The sequence below is a fragment of the Sparus aurata genome, chromosome 6 (assembly GCF_900880675.1).
Source record: "Sparus aurata chromosome 6, fSpaAur1.1, whole genome shotgun sequence".
Taxonomy (NCBI): Eukaryota; Metazoa; Chordata; class Actinopteri; order Spariformes; family Sparidae; genus Sparus; species Sparus aurata.
In genome coordinates, this window is record NC_044192.1 from 4,768,108 (window position 1) to 4,792,800 (window position 24,693).

Here is a 24,693-nt window from a genome sequence, read left to right on the forward strand (position 1 = left end):
AAGCCTTTGAAAGCAGAAGGTTAGCGTTTAGACTGCAGCATGAGCGAGCGCTCGGCCTTCTGGGAAAGTTAGTCACGGTGATTAAAACCATACTGAGTGCTGCAGGAGTCAGCAGAATCACATCGTGTCTCTGAGGCAGCAGCTACGTGTCAGCGTTCACTGTGAGCCCACTAAAGACGTGGAGACGGAACAACACATACATTCATAGACACAGTTACAGTTTGCATCAGTAATTAGGGCTGTTAATGAGTCCATGGTGACAGCACGCTCCTGTTAATCAGCTTTAGTTGATCATTAACAAGATGCTTACTAACTATTTAATTCACTGACATACCTAATTATGTCATCTTTACCTTTACTAAGCTGTTTTTGTTGCCTCTCTGAGATTAATACATGTTAATATGCATTTATTAGTGTTATTTATTTATCAGCTACAGCATCAGGAGTAATGTTTTATAAAGGTTTATCAAGCAGTCTATAAACAGTTTTTGTAAGTACTCATAAACAATGATCAAACAATAAATGTGTTTATGGCGCTATTATTAACATTTAAACAGATTTCATAACAAATAATGTTAATAACAGTCTTATAATCTATTAACTGACACTTATTACACTCAGTTTTCACTAACCAGGACCGTTTTAATCACCGTCAACACTTTGATTATCGATTGTTATCAGTAGTCAATGTTCAATGAAGCAGTTTTGGTTCACTGAACTTATTCCTTATTAGTCATTGTTGGTCTTCAGATCCCTTCTTAAGGAGTTTCAGTCTCTCTAAAGGGGAACAACACTCCTTATTTTATATTTGAGGAGTCAGCAGTCCGACTGACGCATCAAGATGATTTCAAAGTGTCTTTTTAGTACAAAACTCCCTCGTTGTGTTGCTGCAACAGGAAGATGCAATGAGGGAGTTTTGTACTCGATTATTTCAGGGCGTTCTCGGACATATTTGGACCTCTCTCTCTCTCTCTGGACACAGATTCTGTTTGACATTTAAAGTCATTTCCAGCCAACCTGCTTTAATTCACTGTGTTGGTGGTGTTTGTTATTTTTAGTCTGACAAAGCTGGAAGATGCAGTTCTCTGTTCAGTGAATACAATCTGAGGCGATCACCATCATCGTGTTCAGTTAATGTGTTATATTTATAACTAGATATTTCACAATCTTAATTTTCGTCGCATGAAAATATGATACGAGCACACACCGATGTTTTAATGTCACATGTTGTGTTGTAGTTTTTATAATACGGACAAAATAAACCAAACTCGCAAGAATTCTGAATTATCCCCAGCTCCTCGACACCAAGCTGAACGACATTTCTTATTTCTTATAGCAAGAAAATAAGTTTGTCTGAAGTCTAAACTCATTTTAGAACAATTGTCAAGGTAGCAGCTCTGTAGTTGTTCATATGAACACAACATAAGCAGGTTGAGGGTAAGATTCCTTTTAAGACCACATGCTGAAAACACAGCAGTAATCATCTGAAGGATCTACGTGACGTAGACTGAAGCAGCCCACAAACTCTCAGCAGCTCGTCGTCGCCGTCTGTGATTCCTCGTTTTCTCCGGCCTGAGGCGAGTGAGTGGGTGAGGAATGCTAACGGACCGGTTCCACTAAAGAAAGTGTAACTACTGAGGCTGTGATGGGGCGTAAGTGTTGGATTCACACTTCACACCTTGATGCAGGTGACTCGGTGATGTTCTCTAATTATTAAATATTTCAAATCACATTATTATCAATAAACACGATCCTCTCCTCTCCTAACGTCTGACGTGTGAGACGTACAGGATACATCTTTAAGAAACAGTAAACAAATATATCGTGTCATTATTTAAGAAGTCTTGGTAACGTGATTTTGCCAACGTTTCTCGAACAGGAGATAAAGGTGCATTTGTTGGGACTATTTTTTGCAGTGGATTGATACACATTTGGTGCTCTGGTGAGTATTTCTGCCAGCAGGATGATGTGAGACCGAGTCAGAATAAACTACAGTGTGTGTGTTCACAGTAATGAAGGAAACCCTGACCCAGAGTGACTCACTGATGTGTTTCTTTAGTAGTTTTTGACAACAATGGCTCTTGTCACTGAGGAATTAGACGTATACAAACAACTCTTGTGAGGACGGTTGATTTACTTTTCACGTTGTTTGTTGACACAAAGAGGAAAAACAGAACGTACTCGGACATTTAGTTTGAAGTTCTCAGCTGCAGGAAACAAAAGTGGAAGCAGCGAGACGCCGGAGTCGAATAGAAGAAGTGATAAAAGGTGAAGACGCTCAAACTTTATCAACAGGAAACACAAGAGACGGAAACGTCACAGACCTATAATTTAATATCCAGCAAAGAGCAGAGAAGTCTAAATGTTACACACTGATAAAACTCTTAAAGTGCGTAAATAAGAAATAAAAAGGGAAAGTGATGAAAGCTCATGGAAATGTAGGAAAAGATTGTTTTAAACGTCTTTAAGCTTAATTTAAAGTTCTAGTCGGGGTCTTTTGATGTGAGGTTGAACCTGCAGTCGATGACATCAGCTGACGTGTTTTAGACAGTTAAAATAAGTCCCACATAAAATATATATTTGTTAATCAGCCATTTCTTCTGGTGCAACTTTCCTCAACCCTACAACGTCTGTATTTCGCACAAGCCGAATGAGCGACATCGATGCTGAAGTGAAATCTTGTGCAGCCCTAAACAGAACCGAAACCAATCTGAACCGGACGGCTTGGTGGAGACGAGGGTTTTGATTTTGATTGACAGTGATGGGAAGAGACCCCGCTCATACTAACTCGGCTCGTGACGTGTGTTCGTCTGAAATAGGTTTAAGTTAGGATTAAGTTATTAAGACTCAGGCTGAGACGAGGCGTTACGTTTGTCAGCTCTTCAGACACTTCTGTAGTATTTCCTGCCACATCAGAGCTCTGTTAACGTTGAGGTGTTACAGCACATCTCAGGTGAGAATGTGTTTCATCTGAACTGTGTTTCACCTCTAACAGAGCGAACGAGTCGACTCGATGCAGATCGGAGCTTCTGAGTTCAGGTCTTTGTGTTTTTCGCTGGTTTGGATCCGGAGCCTTGTAGAAACAGTCGGACAACACGCAGCCTGTCCGTGTGTTTCCACAGCGGCCAGACGTCAGGCGGGCTAACAGCACGCCGACACTGAGCTTCTGTTTGCAACGTGGAAACTACCCTCTGTCCTCCCCGAGCTCCCACACACACCTGAGAGAACAGGTCGTGTTGACGTTGAGCTTTACGACACAAAGTCTGCAGTGTGTGTGTGTGTGTGTGTGTGTTGGGCTGTGGAAACTGCTTCTCTCTGTTTTCCGCAGGATTTACTGCCTGTGTCTCTGTTTTCTCTGCCTCCTTCTCCCTCTTGAAGTCAGAGAGAGTTTCTGTTCTGACCGTGTTTGCTAGAAAAATAAATGAACGTTTGATAAAAGAGCAATTCAACTGAGATCAGGTGAACAGAAAAGCCCAGAGATCAGACGTTCAACCAAAACAGTCACGCCGTGTTCATGTGAGGGTGGGAAACAGCGGTGGAAGAAGTGTTCCGGGTCTTTAGTAAAAGAGTAAAAAGTACATTTTATTTTCAGATGTGGAAGTTTAAAGGAGCGTAAAGTTAAGATGTGGTTAATGAGCCCCTGATGGAGGCTGCAGCCCTGTGAGCTGTACTTAAACTCCTCCGTGTCGGTGGAGCTCTGCGCTCTCCCTCCTCCGTCTCTGGACTTATTTTTACATTGAGTGGGTGTGTTTCCACACCTGGGTGGTCCGGAGGGTCAGAACTCCGTCTGTCTTCTCTACCTGCAGGTCTGAAACCCACCAGGCTCGGCTCGGGTCGGATCGGGTGAAGTCTAAGACATCCTGGGTCCATCAGTGCGACCTTTTGTGAATGTTAAATGTTGGTGTGTATGCTCATGAAGGGATGGAGACCGATGTGAGGAACTGAAGGTCCAAACACTGACGATGTGCGACAGCTGAACATGTAACCGGGTCGTGTGTGTGACGGACTGCAGCGATGAAGAGGAGGGTGTTACATGTGTTACATGTGTTTGACAGAGCCACAAAATGTCCTCGGTCCAGTCAGATTGCTCCTCTGGTCTCTTTCTAAGAAAGACTGGAGGTTTTCTGGAGCGCTTCAGTGCGTTTCATGTTCTGGTTTCAGGACGGGGATCGTACGATGAGGCCGGTCTGGATCACATGCCGGTGGTGGAGTCCAGTAAACAATGTAGTAAATCACATCAGAGGGAGAGAGAGAGAGAGTGAGGTCTCATCTGTCTGTGGTTCTCAAATTCACATTCTTTCCCTACAGTATCACCATCTCTCTGCGTTCGTCAGATGCTTTACTGTCGTGAAGTTACTAAGGAGCTGAAACTTTGGAGTAGCTGTGTGATTTAAAAATCAGTCGATCGGGTGGTCGAATTAATGTGAACGCAGGCTGAGACGTGTTGTAGGTGAGAAGCTGTTTCCTGATGATCTCACATTCCAACACAAACTGGTGGTTAAACAGGACGAGAAGGTCAGGCAGCGTGTGTGACGAACAGCTGACACTCACCACTCTGTGTGTGTGTAGTGTCTTTGTGTGTGTGTGTGTGTGTGTGTGTGTGTGTGTGTGTGTACATGTGCTCTTCCCTCCTGTGGTTACACCAACATGAGTAGAGTTGTGCTGCCTCCTGCTGGTAGGATCTGGTCTCACAGCCTGACTGTGTAGTTGTGTTTGTTGGTTTGCTCTTTTCTTCTCATTTTGTAGTTGGTGAGTTCAGCACAACTCTCTGTAAATCACCAGGATAAAACAACATCTTTAAAAGTTACAAATCTAAGCCGGTTGTCTTGTGTATCAACCATAAAATATAACAGTGTGGTTCAGATTTGGGTTTCGGGTTTATGATTTTATGACCTGTCTGTGATGTTCTCGCTGCTCAGCTCTTCATCACTTCCTCCCGTGTGTGTTTCTGTAGGGAAGGACGAGGTCCGCGGTCAGCTGGACAGCGCGCTGCAGGACGTCAACGTGCGTTACGCCGTCCTGGAGGAGACGGAGAAGCGAGCCGTGTGCAGAGCGCTGATTGAAGAAAGAGCGCGCTACTGCAGCTTCGTCAGCATGCTGAAGCCTGTCCTGGTCAGTGTGTGTGTCTCTGTGTGTGTGTCTGTGTTTGTGTGTGTGTGTGTGTGTGATGGATCCACCTGCACAGACTGTTGGACTACAATAGAAACACTGATCATTATTGTGTGTGTGTGTGTGTGTGCAGGACCATGAGATCAACATGCTGGGTGAAGTGACTCACCTTCAGACTATTCTGGAGGATCTGACCAACCTGACAGCTGAGCCCAACAAACTCCCACCAGCCAGCGAGCAGGTACCTCCTCTTCCTCTTTCGCTTCCTCTTCCTCTTTCTGACGTTTCCTCTAGCGCCACCCTCAGGCCACATGTAGCACATTTAGCTCCACGACTGTTACAAACCGTTTCTTCAGAGACGCGTCTTCAGTAGGACAGAATAACACATCGCCTTTTCTCAAATGGTGATTGGCTGTCAAACATCTGGAAGACTTCCTGTCTTATCCTGTGTTTTTGTGTCTCTCAGGTGATTCTGGACCTGAAAGGTTCTGATTTCAACTACACATATCAGACACCTCCAGCGTCTCCCAGCAACACACTGTCCAGGAAGAGCAGCATCAGCAGGTAACACACTTGTTTAAATTGCACCTTTCATTTTTCACTCGCTTCACAGGAGATAAAACAAAGATTAATAGGAAAACGATGTCAGACAAACAAAAAATAAATGCAAAGAGATGTTTAAAATGTAAATAGAAATAATAAAAGTAGTGTCAGTGTTGGAATTTCTAGCTTTGATACAAGTCATTGAAAAATATCTACAGTATGTTTCAAACCATTTTGGACACAGCTGTGAAAAATTGACAATTTTAGATTTGTTTAAAAGATTAATATATCAAAGCTTGTTTAATTTATGTTATAAACAACTTCATTTAATTAAGTTTATTTCTGTAGGAGCTGTGGTTAGGTAGAGAAAGATGGCATCAAATCTCTGGTCAGATTTATAATCTTGTGTATTTATTCTCTCATCAGATTATATCATAATTCAGTTGATGTAATCAAAATTCTCATGTGTTTTCTTCTGTTGAGACGTCTTTTAAATATTTGCAGAGTTCGCTGTCTTTTGTTGAATGAAGGAAAACCATGAAGTTTTGTTGCATGAACGAGTGAATGAAGAGTGTGTCAGAGCCTCAGTGATGTTCATGTGTGTGTTTGTAGTAACTACCAGTCTGGATCAGTGAGACACGTTCCCTCTCTGGACTCTATCAGCTGTGCTGTCGACGGAGTACACATCCAGGTAACACACACACACACACACACACACACACACCAGTTTGTTTCTGTGCAGTATTTCAACATTTAGCTAAAAAAAATAGCTAAATTCTCTAGATTTCTAGACGCTTCTCTTTATTTGCTTCATAAAATCATTTAACATGTTTAATGGTTGTTTTAACAGTAAGCCTACATTGATGTACAATATAGTACAAAGGGACAAAAGTATATGGACACCAAACATTTAAGCTTTTTTCTTTTGGTCTGGCTTCTCTTTTTCTGGTTCAGCACTCTTAGTTCCATGAACGGGAATGTTAAAACTGCAGCGCACAATAAAATTCTGCATCGTGTGCTTTAAACTTCATAACAACAGTTTGTGTTTGGTCGCTGTGCACAAACAGGAAACCGGGTCCATTAATAAATGGTTTTGGCAGCCAACAGACGCCTGACCGTAAACTCATCAACACTATTGATTAACTAGACTGACCTGATCACCCAAAGTCAGTGATGAAGGTCATTAATGCTCTTGTGGCTGAAAACGATCACATGTGTATAAAATGTTCAGGTGTCCAGATACTTTTGGCCACGTGCTGCACATCAGCCATACAGAGAATTATCTTTGTTCAGTGAACTCGTTAAATCTTTGCTTTCAAACCTAATATATGTTAAAGGAACATTTCACTCAAACACTCACTCGTTCACCACCCCACACTTCAAAATGTCTGCTGGCTTTGAGGACCTACAAAATAAAAGCTTTGTCTCGGTGATGAGGACGACACACACCGCTCTAACCCTCTCCTGTGTGTAGCGCTGCTCCTCCCCCTATCTGACGATTGGCTGTGACGAAACCGGCCGGTCCCTCAGCGAAGGGAACTCCCCCTCTCGCCTCGGCCGTCAGGGCAGCCGTGGTCGCTACGGTTACACCGCCGGCCATGGGCCCCGCCCCGCGCCGAGCCGCCGCGTTAGCCGCAGGGATATGACCACCGTGAGAAAAAACTATTACATTCCTCCCGACCCGAGCACCGTCCTGTGTTTCTACCGTTTGTCCTCCATCGCTCTGAACCATCTCACACGAGTCCAGACGTTCTGTTCCTCATGTTTCCATCAGGTCACACTCAGAACCGACTCCCTCTGATTTCCACCCTGAATGTCTCTGACTTCATCCTCTCCACGTGTCTCAGTGAACCTCATTTATCTCTGATCCAGCTCCGGTTTCACCTCATAAAACCTGGATTTGACTTCTCGTGTTGAACTTTATTCTTCTTCCACACAACTTTGTACATTGTGTGTGTTTCTCTTTCACAGTGATAGGGTTGTGTAAGTGTTTGCCTGACTGTCTGTGTGTTTATGGTGTATTTTCTGTCTCGTCAGTGTCTCTTTTAAACGTGTTGTTACGTCTGTTTGTATCTACAATACGGAAGCCCTAAACGGCCATGCATTCATACGTTTTAATTCCTCTGTTTTCCCGAGATAACGAAACTTTGTTTTCCCGAGATAACGATATAATAAGGTGTGTGTGTGTGTGAATGAGTCAGTCAGTTGTGTAACGACTGTAAATGACCTTTAATGTGAATTGTTAATAAGAACATCTTGTTTTCATTTAGTTAACTGATATTCTTTGACGCCAGGTTATTATTTCATTAATTATATTAGACACTAAATGTGGGACTTTTATTTTGAAAGCGTCTCTTTGTGCGTGTTTGAAGTGTGCCTGCATGATTTTTGCTGAACGTGATGAAATGATTTACTGTGCACCTGGCTGATAGGGTACAAGCTCCGAAGGTGTGTTATCTCGGGGAAACAAAGTTTTGTTATCACGAGATCTCGAGAAAATTATCTTGTTGAAAACGGAGGAAACAATATATATGAATGCATGGCCGTTTAGGGCTTCCGTACTACAATATGACTCCGTCCGTCATTTTGTGTCTCTCAGTCTGAATGTGACTTAACAATTTAGTAGATTCTTTATCCAATGACTGATTATTGGTTAATGTTTCTAACTTGAAGCTGAAACTATAGAGCATCAAAATAATCGAAATAGTGCCTGTCAACACCAGGCTGCCAATCAGGAGCACAGCAGGAGAAAGCATCAGGAACAAGGAGACTGCAGTGTTGGCAGGAATGTGAAATAGTTGCTCATCAGTTTTATGCCACTTGATTTACTGACTAATCGTTTCAGCTTTTAATTGTTTTATCTTCCGACTGAATACGTTGGAACAGCTGCAGGATATCACACAGGATAGGTAGTTCTCCTGACAGTTTGAGGGCATTTCCTCTTTACTCAATATAATCTTAATCAATCGACAGTATCAATATGTTGCACCTCCTCGCTGTTTATCTCCGCATGTGATCGCCTCGTCCCGCCCTGCAGACCTCAACCAGCCCTCGTCCCTCCTCGTCACATATCTCCTGTTGCCTCGTGCACACGGGGGTTGTTGTTGCTGTCAGTGACGTCTTGTCAGTGTTTCCTTTGCCTGTGTATTCAAGATGGACACACATCACTTCTGTTTGTGCTAAAGGTCCAGTTTGTTGGATTAAAGAGGATCTATTGGCTGAGAAACAAAATCTCCACTCCCACTGAAGACGTGACTCAAAACCTGCCCTGACTATAACATTTAGTAAAATTTTTATCAGTCACCTGAAAACAAAAATCATTGTTTATGCCACTAAATCCTTCAGACTGGACCTTTAAATTGAGTTTATTTCCAAAGTTCTCAATTAATCACAAATATCTTTAGTTATTGACTGAACCACAGAGTCTCGTTTACTCAGCGGAGGTGTTTCCTGATATGTTTGGTGATATTCTGTATTTTTCTTGTCGTTAACAAATCCCACAAAACCAAAACTAACAACAAACTGATCCACCAACAGGTCTGACCTTCTGATCAGTCCTGTTGAGTCACACCGACATGTTTCCCTTCAGCACCTTGGACAAACACAATCCAACAAACTTCAAATGTCAGACATCAAATCTTCACTAGAAAACAAAAGAAACTCGTGTCTAGTTTTAACAGACGGACTAACAGCTGCGGTTTTTTTCCTGGGATTTGTTGAGAATAAGAACAATACACGGCGACACCAGCTTCTGTAAAAGTGTTTCAGCTGTTTCAAAATTCAGATTTCACTTTGGAGTAAAAAGCAGAATTTCTCTCATGTTGATGTTCAGACCTGCAGCCAATGTGGAAGTCCTGCTTCATACAGTAAACAGCATTTATCTCAACATCATCTTCAAAATCTACTCTATTTTTTATACCATGCACACAAGGAAATAAACGTTTGATTCAATGATGTTGAACCGTCTTCGTACCTGCTGTACAGACACAGTGTTGATGTGGGACTTCTACGTCGGCTTCATGGGATTATATTCTGTGACGTCGTGTCGTTCACACTGACGTAACCTGATCATTAAACTGACCGTCTGGTTTTTGTTTGACAGGATGCTGTCGGCTCCACCAATCAGCTCGCCGCTGGGGGGAGCGGAGGGGCGGAGAACGGCTTGTTGGCGCCGCCACACGCCTACTCGCACCACGGAGAGAGAGCTCGGGCCATGTCTGCGTCTGGGAAGGTAATAAACAAACAGAGAGTCAGAAATGAGCAACAAACAATTTCCTTCTGATTAAAACAGCTGAAGAGTTCAGACTGATTAGAAATCCACATGAACCGCAGGTGGGCAGCAGGAGACCAGAGAAGGACACATCCTCATCTGATCTCCTCGCCTTCTTTCCTCATCACCTTTTCCTTCCTTTCCTCTTCCCTAGTCTCTTTTCTTCTCGCTTCTCTGCTCTCCTTTCCATTTTTGTTTCCTCTCCTCTCCCAGTTTCTTCTCCTTTCCTCATTCCTGTCCTGTCTCCAATCTTATCTCTTCTCCTCCCTCCTCCTCATTTCCTCTCCTCATCTCTGTCCTTGTTTCCTCTGCTTTGTTCCTCTTTTTCCATCCTCCCTCCTTGTTTCCTTTCACCTCCTCTCCTGGTTGAAGTGGCTCAGAACCTGAAAAGTTGGTTCCCATCATAAACCTCTTCAAAACAGCATATGAAGTGTGAACTAAAGTGGGCGTGTCTAATTATAAAGTGTATGACTGTGAAAAAGGAAAAGGTGTACATGTTCTATTCCTCTCTTGTTATTTAGAATATTTTAAATGTTAAATAAGCTCATCCTCTCCTCCTCTCAGTCGTGCTCGGCCCGGGATCAGCTGGCGTTGACGTTGGGTGCGTTGAATTCGGACGCCCCGCGGAGCAGCAGGGACTCTCTGCACTGTTCCAGCGGCTACAGCACTCAGACCACCACCCCGTCCTGCTCCGAGGACACCATACACACACACAGTGAGTACACACACACACACACACACACACACACACACGATTAAAAACACACAACCAGGGAATCCAAGAAAGAAGGAAGGGTCATCACGTCAAAGACTCCTATTTGAAGTAGAATTGAAGTCTTGGGCAGAGATATTTTGGTCGGGCCTCTGTCAGAAATCATACGATGAGATAAGTTGAGTTTTATTGTGTTTGTCCGGTTGACTTCAGCACAGCCGTCACCACAGTCCGGCCCCAAAGAGAGATTCAGTGACGTAATGTGTTTTAACAAACTGATTTTAGGTTTCTGCTTCATTCAGCAATCAGAAAAAAACAACAGAAAATATCTTATTATGAAGCAATCTGTGATCCATATAGAAACTAAACAGGCATCTTCACCAACCAACACAACTCTATTATTATATGAGAACATGAACACACTGATGAACTGATGAACTGTCCTCTCAGCCGTCCTCTGCTGGTGATGAATCTGACTCTGAGTCTGTCGTCTCTCTTATTTATTTTCTTCTGTATCTCTGTTGCTGGTGTTCTCTCTCCTCTCTGGTTCTCTGGTTGTCTGTAGTTGTGTGTTTTCTTGGCTAAACTTCCTTCCTTCTCTTCCAGCTGTAAGGAGAGACCCTCCCCTCTATGGTAGGTCTCTGACTACCTGTCTGTTTATGAGCCCGTCTGTCTGCACTCTTATCTCCTCAGTTAGAGTCGAAGCTTCATCGCATGTCTTCATTAAAGTTATCAACCTCTTTGGTCTCAGTCCAGCAACATTATCTGACAACTGTAATGAACGATAACCTGTCAACACTGAAGGATCTGAATCTGCGAAGTAACTAGCAAATGTAGAATAAATATTATGTTGTCATGATTATACTTATGTCAGTTTGTTTAAATCCTCCTTTCATGCAGCTGTTTGTTACTGTGAGCTGCTGATGCATGAAGAGTCTCTGATAACATGTTTGATTAATCACTGATTAAACAATTATCACACCTTTTCCCTCAAAAAGTCAAAAATTAGGAATGTTCATGATTAATTGCCCAGTAAGAATTAAGTGATGTGCACAAAGACAACAAAAAGTAACTTGTATATGTAATTAATAATTAATTACAGCAGCTACTGATTAAAGAAATCTCCTACAATTTGCATCCCTAATCCAAATATCCATAAAACAAACTCAGCAGTGTTGTACATGTTATTTATCTGCACACATTGTGTTTGTTTGACCTTTAATGATGTTGTGCAGTTTTACGTCATTCCCATGAACATGATGTCTATTTTTAATGTCATTATCCAGAACATTGTTCTGGATGTGTGTATGTGTGTGACGTTAAACTGATCGGGTCGTGTGTTCTAGATAAGAGTTTCCACGATGATGCATCTTATAATTGTTCACACGTCGACCGATGACTCACTGATTTGATCGTCAGTTCTGCTGCATCTGTTTGTCTGTCAGGACATGAAAACATTTCGTTAAATGTCATCAAGATAAGAAATAAAACATGTCCAATATCTTCTTTGTCTCTCTCTCTAGTTGACTACGAGTCCATCTCTCTCCACGGAGACGCCGACTCCATCTCCTTACATCACCTCTCCCACGGCAACAACCAGTCAGACTTCGACAAGTCCTCCACCATCCCGAGGAACTCCGATCTCAGTTTCCAGTACAGGAAGTTTGCGCAGTCCAAGCGGCCCTCCTCCACCGTCAGCCTATTGGCCGAGCCCGAGCTGATGGGCAGGTCCGTCCGCCAGCTGCCGTCCCAGACGGCAACCATCAGACGCAAACCGTCGTCCAAGCCAGCGTTCCGCAGAGGCACCATCAGTGGTGGGGTCCCCATCCCCATCAGCACCCCGCAGGTCCCCCTCAAAGCGCTCGCAGGGAATGGAGGGAGTGATGAGAATGTTTTCACAGCGCCCTCTGCGGGAGGAGCAGGAGGTTTAGGTTACAGTAAACTCTGCACCTCCACACAGAGCCTCAGTGCCTTACCTCCATCCTCCTCATCACCGTACTACCAGCTGGTCCCTGGTCAGATGCCCATCCCGGTGCCTGTACCTACTGTACCCTCCCTGCCACCAGAGGGCAGCAACGCCAAGCAGCTACAACAGAGACAGTACCAGCAACATCTGCAGCAACAGCAGCAAATCAACCAGCTAAACCATCAGCAGCAGCAAATACAGCAACATCAGCAGCAGCAGCAACATCAGCAGCAGCAATATCAGCAGCTTCAATATCAGCAACAGCTCCAGCAACGGCAGACAATCAACCAACAGCTCAATCATCAGCAGGACCACAGTCAGCTACAGCAGCAGCAGCATCTTCAGCAACAGCTGCAACATCAGCAGCAACTACAGCAACAGTTCCAGCATCAACAATCACTGCAGCAGCAGCAGCAGCAGCAGCAGCAGCAGGACCTTCAGCAGCAGCTGTACCAGCAGCAGAAACAGAAGCTGTTCCAGCAGCAGCAGCAGCAGCAGCTCCAGCAGCAGGCGCAGCTCCAGCTCCAGCTCCAGCTCCAGCTCCAGGCCTCTGCTTCCCAGGGAGAGCCCCCCAGTGTGGACCACAGTGCTCACTACCAGCCCCAGGCTCCTCCACCCTCCAGCCAGGACCAGGACCCGGAGCAGCTGCCCCAGGGTGGAGGAGGAGACATGCTGAACCAGATCAGAGGAATAAAACTCAAAAGGACCATCACCAACGATCGCTCCGCCCCTCTCCTGCCCCCACCGACCAATCACAAATGAGGCTGACGGCTGCAGGTTTACTGTTGAGTTGAGTGTGTTCAGAGAGTCCGACACACAGACTTCCTGTTGAACACAGACTGGACTGATCGATCGCTGGAGCTCGACGTGTCTTATTTTATTTTCTAAAACTCTGCTTCCTTTTAGGCCGTTTAGATTTCTGTTTGTTTTAAACATTTTTTTTGAGACTCTGTTTTCATTTCCTGTTGCTGCAGCAACCATCTTTTGCCTTTTTTCAGTTCATGTTTGCATTTCGATTGTGCATAAAGTTTTTGTCTGACGCAGTCTTACCCATAGAGCTGTTGATTGTTTTAGTTCGTCCTCACTTCCTGGTCAGGTGATCGTTATGTGGCTTGTTAATCAGCCACACAGGAAGCTTTAGTGTCTCAGATCCTCTTCAGTCCGGGGTGTGTTTGATTTGCCTTTTTGCATAGACGCTCAGACGGGTGGGGTTTAGTAATTAGTCCAGTGGCTCCCGCTGTGGTTGAACCATGGTGTGTGGAGGTGTGAACTGGCTGGCTGGCTGTGGGTCAGTGTCGGTCCGGTGTGTCTGAACGGTGAGTGTTTGGTTTCTCAAAGAGTCGAAACACCAAACAGACGCTTGTGACTGTGGAATGAACCGTCGACTGTGTCTGTAGAATGTAAATACCTTCGAACAAACAAAGCTTCGTGAGCACCTGAGGAGGTTGAATGTTTGCACCGCACAGAAATCTGAACTGAAGAGAGTTTTGATTCCCTCACCTTCATGCGGCGACAGTTTCCACTCCTGGGGATGTCGAACGGTGCGGTCGAGAGCTCCCGTTTGTGGGAACGGATTAAAAACGTTACTGTGTACGAATCTCTGGTTTACTGTGTAAATATGTAGCTTTTAAACGTGAGGAGGAAGAACAAAGACGACGGCGGGTTGGTTTGCAACTTTCAGAGGCGACGCTGTTGTTTGCAACTGTAGCTGACGTTACTCCCGAGAGCACAGCGAGCAATGAGAAGCAGAATATAAAGAAAAGTAATGTACAGGTCTGTGCAGGCAGGTTTATCAGCTGTTACAGGAACATGCCGCCATGTTGGAGCATATAACGGAACAGTTAAAATCTGAACCATAAGATTATGGAACTGTTTTGATGAGGAAACATTACATTTGGTTGTAAAGGATTGTGAACAAGATGAAGTGATTAGACCAACTATAAGACAGTTTCTGAATTAACACAAATATTTTTTGGCATTTCTTGTCGCTAATTGGGCCGCTGTTGAGTCATCAGACCAATGAAATGTTTGATAGTGTTTTCTAATAAATGTCCGTACAGAATCGCCGATGTTTAAACTAACAGTTCATAGATTGGTCACAATTCTGTTATAACCAAATTTAACGGCTCTTCATCAAAAATACTTGTGGATTTATGATACAAACGTATGTGCACTATTATTATTGTTATTATTGTTATTATTATAGTATCACCCACAAAAACCTAGTTTCAGTCGGTCACATGTTCCTGAAGGCTAAAGTTAAAAAGTTTTGTCCGTCTGAATCCAAAAGATATTCACGTTACTGTCACGTAAACTGAAAACATTTCCATGTGAATTTTTACCGTGACATCAGTTTTCTGATGATCAGATATTTGTTTCGGCTCTCGTTACCGAGTGAATCAGTCAGTTTGATATTCTAGCAGAGTGGAAAGAGCTTTCCTGTGTCTCTCCGTCAACATGGCTGCGTTTCCATCTCAACTATTAGAAAACAAAAATCGGCGACTTAACACATTAAAATAACTTTCTGTTTTACGGAAACAGGATTTCATTTGGTTTAGAAAGACTCTGAAATCCACCTCAGTCAGCTTCTGAGTTTCCCAGATTCTTGAATTAACTCCCGACAGCCAATCAGAGCGCAGGACTGTGAGGACGTTGTGTTTGCTTTAAATTAAACTGTATTTATCTACAGAGGTCGGTTGGGCTCCAGTAGCTGGTTCTATTTTGGATCCTATGTAGATCTGTTCATTTGTTAAATCTGATGTTTTATCTCCTCACTGCGTTCGTCTTCTCTTTGGCTCGGATCTTGTGCACAGTAAACTGATTCCAGACCTATAAATCACTGCTCAGCTTAAACATTTAGCGTTATAAGTTAACTTAAAGAATAAAGTCTTAATCTCCCTTTTCCCAAACTGGATTTCAGACTGAGTAACGACGTGTTGCCTCTGAAAGTTGCTGCCAGATTGTTCTGAGACGCAGAGCCGAAGCTTCTACTGAGGTCCTCCGATAGTTTCAGGGAGGATTTGAGGAGTTAACTGACATAAGGAGCCTGAAAACAATGATCGTTTTAATTAAGAAATGAATACATAAAACATTTGGTCTAAAAAGGATCAGAAAACAGTATTTAAAAGAAAAGAAAAAACATTCTTAGAGCCGTGAGTGTGTCGTGTTTTATCCAAAGTCCACAGCTGTTCACTTTACAACAAAGATTCAGAGAGACAGAACACATTTGAAAATCAAAAAGCAGTGTTTGTTTTTTTTGACACATTTACTTAAAAATTGTTTCAAACAATTAAAGGATTATAAAAATGTCTAACATCCCGTTTCTGCTCAACATTCATCATTTAAAAACATTTATGGCTGTTTCTGATCTTTTTTTTTAGACCAAAGCTGAATGTGACCTTTCCAGCAACACACTAAAGTTCAATAAAGGTCATTTAGTATTTTCTACTAGAATTACGTTCCTGAATGTGTAGAAGAGACTACAGAGTTTTTTTTGTTTCGTTTTTTTAAATACTCAAAATTTTGAATGGAGTTTGGTTGGCGGCTCATCAAACTTTTGTCTCATTGTGTCGGGCTCTACTGTGGGACCTCGGTATGTCTCAGACTCTGGCTTCAGCCCTGCTGGGAAGCTGCCAGCACAGACCAGCTGCATGCTGGGAAATGCAGTCCAGTCTCTGGTCAGCTGGTCCCAGTCTGCTCTCAGAAACACTTCTGTGTCTTTCATGATTCCTTGCAGCTGATTTAAGTGTTTATATTGTTGACGCTGCCTTCTGAACAATCTGAGAGCTTCTGATATTCGATTGATTGATTGATTGATTGATTGGACCCAATAAGACAGACAGCAGTTGTGTCGTGTGTGTGTGTGTGTATATATTAGTGCTTCTAATTCTGGGAGAGATCTAAATCTATATATAAAATGTATGTAAACATATCCTGATTGTATTTTTGTTGATTTATTGATCAGACGACGTGATCAGATCTGACACTGCCATCGGCCGTCACTCTTCATATTTTTGTAGAAAAGCTTTAAAGGAGGAAACCCAGTGAACTTCCTGATGTTCGAGGATCTGAAACCTGATTGGACGTCTGACTGTCGACAAGCGTACGAAGGACTAAACAGACGCACGTACGACTTGAACCAACAGAATGTAGAAATGTTTTGTTTTTCATCTTTTGATGTTCGCTGTGGGATCAATAATAATAATAATAATGATAATTGATTCATCAATCCTGGTGGTGCTGTCTTCTTTCCTGTCCTGTGTTTACTCTTACAGCTGGAACTGTTAATATTCAGATGTTTAGCTGCATGTTTGTTTCTTTTTTGGGGGAAACAGTCGATAACTTATGTTTAATTTTAAACAAAAGTTGAGTTTGACAGACGTGAAGCTCATCCTGCCCTCCGATCAATGGATTTATAACATCCAACAGTTTGCTGCTAGAAGATTTCATTCCTTAGATAATTTTCATTAGTTAAAAATATGTCTCAAATCTCACCCTGAGCCCTCTGCTGTTAATAGTAGGAGTGATTCAGTATCAAAACATTTTAAACAGCCTAATTTAGGATCTCTGTGTCATTAGCCCTTTTTACACAGGAGAAGATGCATTATCTCCGCAGCGTTGGTTCGCCAATTCTCTGCCGCTGGTCGTTCATACAGAGAGAAGCATCTCCGCCTTAAAGACGACCCGCTGTGTGATTCACACAGAAAGCCGGCGCTGCGGCTCCTAAAGAGGCGTGACGGTACACGTCATGATGATGACGTCGGTGTGTTTCCCAGGTGTCCTCCTGTCAATCTAAACCCGCGGACAGTTTATAATCATATGGATGCTGTTAAAATGTGTTGAGATTGAGATCCTGACCCACCAAACATCATGGAAAGTGACAAAGTTACATTTTTTGCTTTAAATTACATAATTACATAATCGCCATCAGTAAACAGGACGCTGTCTGACTCTGTCACTCGCGGGGACGGAGGCTGTTTTCTGGGGGAAAGTTCCCTGAAGTCTCGGTCCGGAGGGCTGGCGGTCGCTGTGATTTATTTTCATCACAAACACTCGGTGAGTGAAAGTGTTTTGCCGGTGACAGACACGGTTTTTCAGGCAGAAATGTGACGATGAGTCGGTAGGATGGGAGGGAGGACAGACAGGAGGAAGGACGCTTCTCCACGTACAGCTTTGGTATGATTTTCCTCATATAAGTTGCCAAAGACAGTTACAGTTACTCTGTTACGTCTGTTTCGTAACGTAGCTTTGTGGGACTCTGTATTTATTAAGTTGAGTAAAGGACCTGTGCAGTTATCAGACTGTACGATCGACACGCCCTCGCTCCGCGCCGCCTTATCTGTTCACACTGGGGCGGTTCGCCAATAATGCGGCCCTGATACGGAGGCGGATCAGCGCCGGAGCAAAATTTCACCCCTCACCGTGCATCCAAACAGCAGTGTGAATAAAGCTACTGAGTCATCTGATGATTATTGACACAGTTGTCTTAAAATAGTGAAAAGTATTGCGACTTCACAGTTGTGTGAATATTTAGTTAATTATCATATGTAATAAAAAAAGACTGTTGTTACTTTTAACTTGTACACTGATTATTTTTTATCTTAATCAACTTCTAGTTCTTTAGTTCAGTTGTTGGAAAGTGTTTCCTCCTCCGTGTTGTGCTGCTGCCCTCTGCTGGTCACATCACGAATTGCGTTTAATTTTAAAGGATAAGAAGAAAATGTAATGATTCTTAGTGGGCATATTTTCAATATCAGACGTTGAGTTAAAATTGCCCTGTTTCATTTCTTAAATCCCAACCAGATGTATTCTTATTGCTCAGGAGCACTTTGTTACACAGCTCGTCTGACTGCATCCTGTTTTTAAATCGTGTTTCTCAGCCTCACAAATGTTCCGGAATCAAGGATGTAAAATCTGATCGTAAAAAGTGCTAAAGTTGGTCTGAATTTATTCTTTGGATTTCAACAAACTTTATACCAAAATATGACTAATAAGCTTCATACGCACCAGACAGAGTTCTGATGTCCAGCAGAGGATCAGCAGTGTGACGACACCTGAAACACAAACAGAAGAGAAGTCTGATGAGACGGCAGGTTTCATCAGTCTTAAACCTGCAATAACTGGCCAATGAGAGCAGAGGACACTAGTCATCATCATCATCATCATCACCTTCTTTTAAGTCGAGACACTGAATCTGTCAGCTCATTCACACCTGCAGCAGTTTGGACTAGAGGTCGATTGAAACGGATTATTAGAAATCAATGAGACTGAAAACTGATATTTAGGACTGATAATCATTTACAGAAAAAAATGAAACAACCAGTGATGAAATAAATATAAATCTAGTTTACTCAAGAACCGTTATTCAGTTTAAACTTCCTCTGCACGACATTTACGCGATACATTTAGTAACTAGTTACTATGCAGACTTTTATTAAATACGTTTATTTTATCAGCAATCCAACAGAAAAATCACAGATGCTGATAATCAGAAAAATGCTGAATATCTTCCCTGATAATCAGATTAAAATCATGTTTTTGTCCAAGTACAATCTGATCTTTTTCTTCTTCTTTTTATAACCTTTTTCTTCTCTGTTTTGAGGTTTACATGTAATAAATTGTGTGACGCAGCTCTCATCGCTTCATCCACAACAAAACAACCCGACAGGACAGATGTGTCTGTGAGTCACGCTCGCTGTGGTTAAACATCCTCAGTGATTACCCATGATCCTCGGGGTGTAATTTAGGCCAGGGCAGGGCGCACAAACACAAACACACACACACACACACACACACACACACACACACAAAGAAACACCACACTCTCCGGGGGTTACTGTGACGCACCATGTGTGAGTCTGTCAGCCACTCGCAGCAGTAAGTTATGATTAACTCGCTCTCTTCTCATCATGTGTTGTCACTCCAGTGAATTATTTCCCATGTGGGACTCACATGCTGCAGCCAGAACAAGGTAAACACACACAAACACACACACACACACACACACACACACACACACACACACACACAGATGAACTTGTTGACCTGAGTTGTGTCTGGATTCACACGTCGATCTGAGCTCTGCAGCAGTGACAAACACTGAACTAACATCTTTGCTACTGTGACTTCCAGGAAGTAGCCACGACCTCACGCTGACAAAAGACATCTCGTCACATTTTTATTCCTACGTCACATCTTTTGTCATCAGCTCCATCAGATGGGATTAACATCACAGGGGACGGTCAGGGATTATAATCTGGGCTCATCAGTTATATAACCAACTGCTACAGACTGCATTTTAGACAGCATGACTAACAATCTGCAGGACAAGCTGAACAACAGAGCCACAAGTCTCCACAGGGGGGCGCAGGAGAGCTACAGGAGAGACATGAGGCAGAGATACTGCGTGAGGTTGTTCTCATTAAACACATCATAATACCAGACACCCAGTATTTAACCACCATAACTGCTTACTCATGGTTAAAGGTCACCAGATACACTTCAAACCGTACTCAGTCATAGAAACCAGCCACCTGAATACTGTTGATTATTTTCATCCCTTCAGTCATCAGTCTGGTTTTGTAGAAATCTGTTCAGCTGACAAACCAACAAACAAACAGACACATTTTTCTTGTATTTACTGACATTATTTCCTGGAAGGCTTCATGAACATCAGCTGTCAGAGTTGTTTTACACTTTCTGCATATGTTTGTTGTATAAATAAATAAATAAATAACTTGATTTCAGGAGGGAAAATTTCACAATGAATTTTTTATCCACAAATTTTCTTTTCACCTGAATTTCAAATATTAATTTTTCTTTTTTTTGCTCCCAAGAAAACTTTTTTTCACAACTGAAAAAACATAATTGATCTAAAAAGATTTTTTAAAATTTTTTTTTTTTAAAGATTTGTTCTGTTCCCCGCACAGTGGCATAAACACAAGATTCAAATATTTTTTTTCAGAAAAAAAGACAGAAAATTAAGGAACTTAAAAAGATTATCTTGAGCATCATAGCAAAACTTTTTTCAGCCAGTACACTTCAAAATGTGATCAGACAAAAAAACCCTTCACTTGTCCCTCAGGGCTTCCGTACTGATATCACTTTTCATCATCAGTCTAGCCGCGCTCACCGCACAGCTGTTGACTGACTGGTAAACATATTATGAGTTGTGATCAAATTTCTTCCTGTTTCAGCTGTCTGATAACAGAAAACAGATGTTTTTAAAGACATAAACACCAAATCCTGACGTGCCAGTTCACACAGGACTGTCATCATTCGACCCGTGTGTTTGGAGGAACATGGTTGTTGGTAAATGGTACCATGGTAAAACTGGGGGCAAAGCATGTTTTACTTTTTCACACAAAAGTCCATATTTAAACTAGGGATGTCCCGATCCGATCTGTAGGATCGGGATCGGAGCCGATCTGGGCATTTTTCCGCTGATCGGAATCGGCAATTTTGAACGTGGACCCGAGCCCGATTTTTTTTTTTTTCTCTTTCATTCTCTTAACGTCAGAGCACAATTTGTGGCCGAGCGCAGACGCGCGTGTGGTGTTACTCTGGCAAACCTGTGAATAAAGTGTCTGCAGTGTGGAAATAACGTCAATTAGAAAGCGAAAGCAGTCCAACGGCGACATGTAACATCTGCCATACGGCCGTTTCGCGGAGCTGCATTTTACTACTCATATGATACAGCATATACAAAACAAAAACTCAAAGAATACAACGTGTTCACTCGAGAGTACAGGCAAGGAGACCAAAGCAGCAAACAGTCGCGGATACTTTCAGTTAGGAGAAATATCCTCAGCGACATGTCCACAAATATTACAGAGAGGGTCATCAAATTAATCGCTCTGGATAACCAGCTCATCTCCGTGGTAGGGGATCAGGGTTTTCTTCGTCACCTGGAGTTTTTGAATCCCCGGTATGTCCTACCATCTCTGCATTACATTTATTCCACTTTCGAGTTACAACATGCCGGTATATGCGCACTAGTTTCGTGGGTCTCATACAGCAGAGCATGTAAAGCAGGCAATCCAGGAGATGCTGAACGCGTTAATAGACAAGCAACGTGTCCACGTCATTTTATGTGACAACGTAAAGTACATGAAATAGCAAAAGATTATATGGAGGTACCAAGCGTGAGCTGCGTCTCACACACACTTCAGCTGGCTGTACACGAGGGTCTGCTGTCACAGTGCAGCGTCACACACTCACCTGCTAACACAAGGAAGGTGGAGGCCTATGTTGTTATAGCATATGCAGAATAAGAAAGAGCTATATTAAAGTATATACTTTGTTTCAACAAAATAATAAAAACCTATTAAGGAACAGCTTAGATGCAGGTTAATTTTTTCTTAATGCAGCTGTATTATCTAGGAAAATATTAGTTAAGGCCAAGTATCGGATCGGGACTCGGTATCGGCAGATACTAAATATTAAAGGACTCGGATCGGGATCGGGGTAAAAAAAACCTGATCGGGACATCCCTAATTTAAACACAAAGTCAGTGATCCACTTAAATACCAGGACTTCTCTCTATAGACTCATTTCAATTACAGCAGAAGAAGCAAGTTTGCATCATCGTTTACAGTAACGACGACTGATGAAAATCCTGCTTCTCGTGCAGTGATTCATGCTCTGCCTCATTACTATAATTAAAGTAGTGAAGACGACCGCTGCATTGTGTCAGACAGTTTTCCAGGATTAAGGCCAAAGTTGAACGTTATCTAATATCAACAGTGACTCATCATCTCTCCCTTTGATCACCTCCACAACAATGACTCAGACCTTTTTGTATTCTGCCTCTTATTTCCCTCTTTTCTTTTCTTTCCACATCTGTTCTTTCTTTTCTCTCTTCACCTGCTGCCTGTGAGTCATCTGATGCTCGGGGGGGACGACAGGTGGAGGGCGAGGGACTTGGATTACACACACACACACACACACACACACACACACACTCTCCTCCATCCAGTAAATCACATGTTATATTGTTGACATCAGACTGTTTACAGGCCAGAGGAGGCACTTTTAACAGAGCAGTGAGACAGGTGAGTCGGTCACGATCAAAGGTGCTTAGTCATTGTTAGATATAAACACACACACACACACACACACACACACACACTCAGATGTCACAGTGGTGAGTCACACAGACCCAGATACTGAAGGAGACAAACTCTCTCTCTCTCTGTGTCAGCTGCTCGATGACTCAAAGCCCACATCACTATGACTCTGCACAAATCTGTGTGTGTGTGTGTGTGTGTGTGAGTCAGGTGTGTTGCACCAGTGTTGCACCAGCTGCAGTTCCTCTCTGCTCCACCAGAGAGAGCAGCTGACCACAGACCAGTTTGTCTCATAGACACTCTCCTGTTTCTAAAAAATATCTGAGTGTTTGAATTTGTCCTCAGAAAACAACTTCTGTCTCATGTTTCATATCCAGCTGCAGTGCTGAAGGAAATACTCACATCCTTCACTTACAGTGAGTAAAAGTACAACACTGCAACATGATGTACTGCATTAAAAATCACATGTAAGCAAAATAACAGAATGTTAAATGAGCCTAAAGTACCAAAAGTTAAAGTACTTCTTGAGAAGTAAAACATTTTTCCATCAAGATTCAGTTATTATTCCCTGGAGAATGAATGAACATATCAGGACTTTTACATGTAACTTGAGTTTTTTATATTAATAATTGTATTAATACTTTACTTCTCAATGCTAGCAACACAGCAAAAGTATACACAGAGGGTCATATAACAACAGGAAACAGACAGACAGATGGAGATGGGTGTGTTTGACTCACGTTGACTGACATGTTGATTGAAGGTCTTTCACCTTTTCGCCATGATGACGAAGTAGTTTTAATATCCACGTTACATCAAGCTCCCCTGCACTAGCTGTCATGTAGCATAATGCTGCTAGCTTCTAACTGGTACCGTTAGCAGAAGATGGACGTTTCCATACGTTTGTTGTTTCCTGCTAATACATTAGCTGCTTTCACAGGTAACAACCTAAACTGTCCATACCATTTTTGATGAAAAGCAGCATGTTTATCCTTGACGGGGTTATTCTGGCAGTGAAGGTGGTTCCAGGTGTGACCGCAGCAGACTGACCTGGAAGCGGGGTCACCGCCGGGGAGCTGACTTCCGGGCTCACCGTGTTGTTGTCTGAAGAAGCGGGCTGGGTTGATTCTGTTAATGGAGGCAGAGGTGGTTTTTCCTCCTCAACTCTTAGCCTACTGTTTGTTTTGTAAATATATTAATGTATTCAATTTTATAATAACGCTTAAATCATGTTTGTTTCGCCATTGTTGTGGCTAGCATTGCTAGCTTACTTCGCCAACAGACGTTAGCTAGCCATGGAGGGAGAACTGCGCTGTTACCATAGGAACCAATAGAGCCGAAGTCACGCCCTTTTCCGGTTTTGCCCCGTGAGACCTTTCCGTCATAATACATTTTATAACAATAAAACAAAAACAAAATAAAGACATTAACTTGATTTATTGCTAACTTGTGTGTGTTGAAGATAAAAACGGAACTGTCGTAGGAAACTCCTGGAATCTGGTTGGTTGCTATGGGAACAACCCTTCCGTCCTGCTTTCAGCCGGCTAGCTAGCTAGCTAGCGTTAGCTTACGATGTAAGTTTACAATGCTAGCTACAACAATGGAGAAACAAACATGATTTATGCTGTATTATAAACTAAAATGATACATTTAAAAACCAGCTGGCTAAGAGTTTGGTACTCCCTCCATAGAGAGCCGAACACACGCTGTGTCCGGTTTAACAAATAAAAGATGAGAGAAACCGGAAAGGACCTTACATCATAAAAAATTTGTGTTAGTGAATGAAGAGAGACAAATACTTTATTGATGCTGTTTGAAATTAATTGCATTTTCAAGATTTAATTAACTTTATATATTTTGCATTTTCTAGCAGCTGTCTGACATTTCAGGAACATCACATCAATAAGAATCAGAACCAGGGACATTAACAACACTGTGGAGTCATGTTAGGATTTATACATTTTCATTATGCCCCTTTTTGCCCCACCGACCACTTAGTATGTCCACCTATGACCCCTATGACCCT

General features: G+C 42.6%; 1 protein-coding gene across 4 annotated transcripts in view; it reads left to right on the plus strand.

Annotated features, from left to right (window-relative positions):
- mtss1 (MTSS I-BAR domain containing 1) overlaps positions 1–16,828 on the plus strand; it is a 68,477-nt gene extending 51,649 nt beyond the window's left edge. For 2 of the 4 annotated variants that reach the window (XM_030419821.1, XM_030419824.1), the window contains 9 exons: positions 4,955–5,112; positions 5,243–5,350; positions 5,576–5,673; positions 6,265–6,343; positions 7,127–7,303; positions 9,755–9,883; positions 10,487–10,637; positions 11,241–11,267; positions 12,158–16,828. In XM_030419821.1, the coding sequence (XP_030275681.1) occupies positions 4,955–5,112; positions 5,243–5,350; positions 5,576–5,673; positions 6,265–6,343; positions 7,127–7,303; positions 9,755–9,883; positions 10,487–10,637; positions 11,241–11,267; positions 12,158–13,362 (2,132 nt within the window). In that variant the 3' untranslated portion in view covers positions 13,363–16,828. The remainder of the gene's footprint in view (positions 1–4,954; positions 5,113–5,242; positions 5,351–5,575; positions 5,674–6,264; positions 6,344–7,126; positions 7,304–9,754; positions 9,884–10,486; positions 10,638–11,240; positions 11,268–12,157) is intronic. The other 2 variants (XM_030419822.1, XM_030419823.1) reach the window with 2 other exon arrangements.
- The last annotated feature ends 7,865 nt before the right edge of the window (positions 16,829–24,693 follow it).